The 6778-nt window shown below is 29.5% G+C and overlaps 1 protein-coding gene across 2 annotated transcripts in view; it reads right to left on the bottom strand.

Moving 5' to 3' along the window:
• The window catches only part of LOC106459409 (dystrophin-like), a 40514-nt gene that overhangs the window by 15594 nt on the left and 18142 nt on the right, over nucleotides 1-6778 (bottom strand). For both annotated transcript variants that reach the window (XM_022385907.1, XM_022385908.1), the window contains exons 7-9: nucleotides 2880-2957; nucleotides 2608-2719; nucleotides 1800-1854 (exon numbers count right to left, since the gene is read on the bottom strand). In XM_022385907.1, the coding sequence (XP_022241615.1) occupies nucleotides 1800-1854; nucleotides 2608-2719; nucleotides 2880-2957 (245 nt within the window). The remainder of the gene's footprint in view (nucleotides 1-1799; nucleotides 1855-2607; nucleotides 2720-2879; nucleotides 2958-6778) is intronic.

Here is a 6778-nt window from a genome sequence, read left to right as displayed (position 1 = left end):
CCAGAAAAATTATGATAGTTAGGGGAAATTGTCTGCTTTTTGCATGTTATTATTCTATGTTCTTTGGTACATTATTTAATGAATTACTACCATTAGTATAAAAAAAAGGGTTAAGTGTCATCAACATTCGACAGCAAAAAATAAAGAAGACTCGGGTAAGTACATTGTTTCTTGTTTTTCATGTTTATTCTTTATTTATCATTATAAAAGTAACTTAAATCAAAAATTAAGGGTCTCTTTAAGTTACTTAAAGTTAGATTAGGTAAAATACATAATAATAATATAATAAAAATGTTTCACAAGGTGCACACGCGAGCAGCTCGGACTAGCTCATGGGTAATGTAATTCGATACCGTAAAGTGATCTCCACATTCCCCAAGTGATTTAGAACATATAATGGCATGAATAGTAGTAGTAGTTAGTTGTTCAAAAGGCAATCAGAGAGCAATAAAACAATAAAATGTAAGTATAAATAGATGTATATTGTTACGAGTTTAAAGCTACTTAGGATAAATGAATGTAGTTTCATTTTACAATTTGAAGTCATTCTAGAAAAAAAAGGGTAATTTAGATTTTTTTGGTAGTTGCGAAGGTGGTCAAATTGACTAACCTTGTATAGAGTTATGGTAGAGAAAATAACATATTATATTTTATCTGAAAACAAACATTTGAAATGTATTTACACAATATACACAATGGAAAATGCATTTGGTGAAGTGAATTATTCTCCATCACTTTTCTTATAATTTAAATCTTCAAAGGTACACAAAAACAAAAAAAATTATCGTAATTAAAGAATTACAATAGATTCATATCATTAATTTGAAATTTTGACATTAGAAACTTCAAGGTAATTTGGACTTTTATGACCTAACAGGCAATTCCAGTGCAGTGGTAATGAAAAACTAGCCTGACTTTTGTGTGAAGGCTTGATCAGAACATTTCTCACACAACCTTTCTCCAAAGTAGCAGTTGTTTTGCAGAAGGAACACACACACACACTTAATGTATTATTTTTGTACAGTTATGAAGATTATTTTGCATTTTTAGCTTACTATATGGATTTAGGACTACCCTAACTCTCCAAAGATGGTCAAACATCATGAGGTCAAGATTACAGCTGAAAACATCAATAACAGCAAGAGTATGCAAAGGATTAATCAAGGTATTCTAATAATTAAATGCTTATGTTTTATAATGCTACATATTCCTAGTTAGACTGATATATAAAACTAACTACAGTATTTGCTAAGATATGTTTTAGTTCTCATCTATGTAATGAGTTTGTTTTGATAAGAAGTAATTGACAAAACACATTTCTTTAAAGAAAAGTTAGAAAACTAGCATAAGAATCCAAACTAAAAGTCTAAAGCTATATTCACTTATAATACTACGTGGATAACAAGATAGTTGTAGGTATTTACACTTCTCTATGAGAACGTAGTGGATCTCAAAAGTGAAAATTGCACTTGTACTTTACTCATGGATAATTTCATTTATTACTAGCATTTGTGTTAAACATGCAGTCAGTCATGAGATGAAGCTGTTTTAACACTAATGTATCATTGCATATTAATCTTCAGCAAAAGAAGAAATCTCCTACATCCTATTTCAACAAACCTGATCAAAGAGCAGATAAATAACTCTGAATTAGTTAACTTACATTTGTAGAAGTTTTCACCTATCGTTAAAAAAAAGCCAGCACATTTCTTTATGTTTATGTTACTTCAGTGGCTTAAGAAATCATACGGTAAAGCATTTTCTGAAATTATCCCTCATTCTCCAAAGAAAAAACTCACCTCAATCCTACAATTGGGCACATTTTACATACGCTGCACTTTGCTTCGTGTTCAACTGCAAGGAAGTTAAAGAATTTCACCTAGTTTAAATGCAATAAAGTCTGCGTGTTCCAGCATATTATTTCTTTCCTTAAATTTTTAAACAATTTAGTATAAACATTTAATGATATTGAAAAGTTCAATTTAGGTTTCTAATACATGTACAGGACCTAGTTTGTAAGAAAATCTACAGTAAAATAAACATAGTTGTTTAAGACTCATAACATAGTTAATAAACACACAATTACTAGGACTATTCATAACATTAACAAAATTGTAGTAATGATCCAGTAGTGTTCAATGAACATTTACATGTTAAAGGTCAGGGATAGATGGCTGAAAGCTAGCAATAAAAATACATTTTCTTAATTTTGTGTAAAATATATTTGTTAATATGGTGAGTAATCCTAGTAATTCAGTTAACAGCAAAAAGAACGCATATCAAAAGACAAAAGTCTCAGTTGTTAAAACCTGTAATGGACACACATATACACATTCCAATAAAAAAGGAAATTCTATAGTCATGAAAAATACTAATATTTCATTTTACAAAAATAAAAATTTTTTTACATTTACTCAAAAGCTAAAATTCAATAAAGCTACAAAATTTCTATGGTGCAAAAAATTTAAAATTTAACTTTATATTAAAAAAAAATATTTTTCAAAAGCTTTAATTATTTTCATAATAAAAACCTATTATACAGAGAAGGAAAAATCATTAATAATTTGTAACAAGTAGTTTTATAAGTAAGAAATAAATAAAATTTACCAGTTTCAGCTGCAGTCATTCGATAGAGTGTTGACATCCATACTAATGTTTGAGGTTCCTGAAACATCCAGTCTACAAAGGCTTCTTCAGGAACTCCCTGGTTCCCAAATCCCTGTACACACACAAGAACAGAGAACTGAAAACATATTTACGAACACATTACTGACTAACAATAAAACGTTTCATTGAAATTTCAGAGCAGTTGTTACTTCTTGATTCTTTTTTTCATGATATGTTTGCTTGTTTAAACTTTAAGTTCAAAATTTAGTTACCTTTTGAAAACAGCTTTCAACTGCTGCTGGAACAAGTTGACTTCCAAACGAAAGATTTTCTCCAAGAAATTCTGTAATCTATTTGAAACATGAAAGATTAATCAGAAACAAAATTGCCTTCCTTTTATAACAACACAGTTTAACCTTATGGACACAAGAGTGTCAAAGCACAAATGTCACAACCTTTTTACAAAATTACAACATTGTCACAACATTATTTAACATTCAACATTTAATTAATTTACTTTATTTCAAATGTATGTTAATAAACTTGGAATCAAAACATATTATTTAGTTTTTTAAATATTTAAATAAATTTTGAATCTGCACTTCTCTGAGACACATGATGCAGTGACGCTCTGACTTCTCATTTATATATTTTTTTCTTCTGTTATATGCTTTTCAACCAATTAGAAACACATACAATTCATATTGACAAGCCAAAATACATATAATTCTAACCTCTTACCTTCTTGCTTTACTGAGATATTACTATACTTGTTCAACCCAAATGACTCACCCCTCTCATATGCTGTCTTTTACAAAATGTCTGTAATTCTCTATGATAGTGCTATTGGACATGCTTATAACAACAGAAAGACCATGTTCTAAACTACATAAATCAGATGATTGTCTGTTTTGTTTAAACAATCAAGGCTGATAGTTCACTTGATGTGTTTAGATTAACCCTATGCACACAACACAAGGTTTTAGCATCTTACATTCAAAATTTTATCAAACCACTTTTTATTTATGCTATACCAATTAGAATGCACAAATTCTTAGCTAATAATCCATATTTCAATAGTATATAAGTTTTAAGTTCTTCAAGGCAATATTAATATAAATTCTGAATTTCTCCTAGTGTGACCCATGTGATACATTTTCTCTTTTATCCACAACCCCTCAAAAAAGTATGAAAGTAATTGTGAATTATACTCTATAAAATCGTTATTACTCAGACAAACAATAATTTCTAGTCTTCAATTCCATTTGGTTACAGAGCTATAGAATACAAAATCAGACCACTCTTGCCACATCCTCTCTTTCACAATTCGTTGGTAGTTCTCTCTTACGTTTAATTCTATATTATTTATAACCAATAGAAAGTTAAGGTTTTCATCTATCAAATGACGTATTTTATAATGTGTATTCTGAACAAAATATCGTCAATTTCTCTCACACTACAAGATTTGTTCCTGTGGGATTTTATTCCTTATTTGTTTTATAACTTTGGTGATATAACAGTAAAATAGTTTAATTTAGAAGTTTTATGACATTGAATTGTAGCCAAAAGCAAAATTTCCCAAGTAGTGTTTATTCCCTTTGTCAATCTGTTGAGAATGTTTTCATGCTCCTTTCTTGGTAATGCTGAACAATATACATCATCACTTAGCCACAAACCTATTACCTGGTTGTTCTTAGGCCAACTATGATGTTTATGTTGAATGCTCAATATTCATGTTGATTTGTTAGAAAGGTTTACTTTTTTATTCTTTATTTTTTTGATAACTTCGGTTATATAACAGTAAAATAGTTTAGTTCAGAAGTTTTATGACATTCAGTTCTAGCCAAAAGCAAAATAAAATTTCCCAAGTAGTGTTTCAGCTAAGTCTTACATTATGTTTATTTAATGTTTTAGAGTCAGTGTTTAAAAAGCTTTTTTAGGTGGTGAATAAATGTTACTTAATATTCTTTTGGTATTTTAACACATATTACCTACTTGGTCTTAAAACATAAAGAAAAATGAATGTTTATTACTGTCAAATATCTTTTATCCTTTGTGCAGTCGAAAGAGTTGAAAATTTTTCAGAATGTCAGCATTATCTTTTCAACTTCCTGACCTGCAATACAGTGAAAAGGCTCAAGACTGCTATTTAGGTCTCTTTCAGAGTACACACGTACTTTTGTTCCTGATAACATTTCATTTTTCTGTATAGTTTGTACTAAAAATGTGGTGATTAAAGAATTACTTCGAGACTGATGAAATAAGTGAAGAGTAGGTGCATTTTGTAGGTACAAACAAATTCATATAAGTTTCGTTAATCATTGAACAGTGGTTTCCCATCGTTTCTGATGGGCTTTTATACCAGTGTTCATATATATTAGATAAGTTACCCAGGGTAGCATTAAACAGCCCTAGGCAGCAATCTTATTACCCAAAGCTTGTCGCATAATGTCCTGGCAGAAACTGTTGAAATATATCCAACTTATCTATTACATGAAGTTGTCTTATTAAATTGGCTCTGTAGTAAGTAGAAGATTTCACAAACCTACAAAGCTGATGTGACCTATATAGTTAAACTACTTTTTGTCCCTATAATCTGATGTGACCTATACAGTTAAGACAGTTTATGCCCCAGTAAGCTGATGTAGCCTATACAGTTAAGATAGTTTTTGCCCCTGTAAGCTGATATGGCCTATACAGTTAAGATAGTTTATGCCCCAGTAAGCTGATGTGGCCTACACAGTTAATCCTTTTGAGACAGGTCACAGGTAAAAGGCCATGTCATTTTGTTTGTTGACTCGCATTCAAAATTTTATTGAACTACTATTTCACGAATTTATGTTAATAACTTTGGTATCAAATTGTAGATTATAATTCAAATATTAGTACTATATATTACTCAATTTCTTAATTTAAAAGCAAATATTAAAAAAATACAGATAAACATTGATTTTTGTATGTCACATGGTATGTTGAATGCAACACTGATTCAAATTAGATGTTTGTGAAGTCAAAATACTAAGTCTATAGTTTTGAACGAATTAGAGACTCAAATTATCAATATTGACACGCTAGAAAATAAAATAAGAGCCTCTTATCTTTTCAATTTGCCAAGATATTGCTCATGTAATAAATCAAACACAGTGGCACCCCACCTACCTCTTTCCATTTTCTGAAATGCTCCCCTATATACACTCACCTCTGTATATGACATGAACAACCAATCAGATGCTCAGAATGTCCCCCTAGTGGCTTTCTCAGCCATTCTAATGGACTTGATGCCATTTCTTTTGAACCGATATTTCAACGAGGTAGGGTGTGTCTTTAGTCTGCTCGAAATGTCATATTTTTTAAAACTAAAATACATCTTAATTACTAAGCTTGATAAATTATAGTGGAATTCTATGGTTTTAATGTAGTAATTTATGATTTTTTAGTTATTCAAATGTATATATAAAACCTAAAAAAATATTTTGTTTCATATTCTCCACATGCAATTTTTTAAAGGCTTAGCAACCTATGTCAAGCAGCAACCGAGTAAAAAGGCCGTAACTAGAAGAGATAATTGTTAGCTTTACTTCTTTATTTACTGTTCTATGTTTTAAGAAAATAAGTATAAGAACTTATTTCAAAATAGCAATAATCTATATATATATGTAATGTATAATAATTGAAATGTGACTGCATTTTATAAAATACAAGTCTACTAAAACACAACCAAGACAAGTTACTTTGTACAGACCAAAGGTCAGTTTTATGTTATTTGGTACGGCAACATGAGTGCACGTGAGCCGCATCATTGTAACTTCTGTATTGTTAGCCAGACACTGCTGAAAAGTCAATAAAATAAAAATAATAATTATATAAAAATGTATAATGTTATGAGATTTAAGCTATTTAGTCTAAACATTTATGTTCATTCTAAAATGAAAGAGGCATAATATATATTTATTTCCTAATTTTTTATGGTGGTTGCGAGATCGGTCAAATATACCAAACCCCTACAGAGATAAATTACTGAAAATATCAAATAAAATATAGTTTTTTCTTAAGAAACGTTTGATAACTATCTCAATATTATAATAAGTTCGCATGTGAAATTTAAAAATTTTCTGATGCATGAAAGTATTTTTTATCTTAAAATGAAAATTACTTTGCATGATAGATAAGC

This window comes from Limulus polyphemus, unplaced genomic scaffold (assembly GCF_000517525.1).
Source record: "Limulus polyphemus unplaced genomic scaffold, Limulus_polyphemus-2.1.2 Scaffold604, whole genome shotgun sequence".
In the NCBI taxonomy this organism is placed as follows: Eukaryota; Metazoa; Arthropoda; class Merostomata; order Xiphosura; family Limulidae; genus Limulus; species Limulus polyphemus.
Note: the sequence above shows the minus strand (reverse complement) of the source record. Positions and strands in the feature narration are given on the sequence as shown.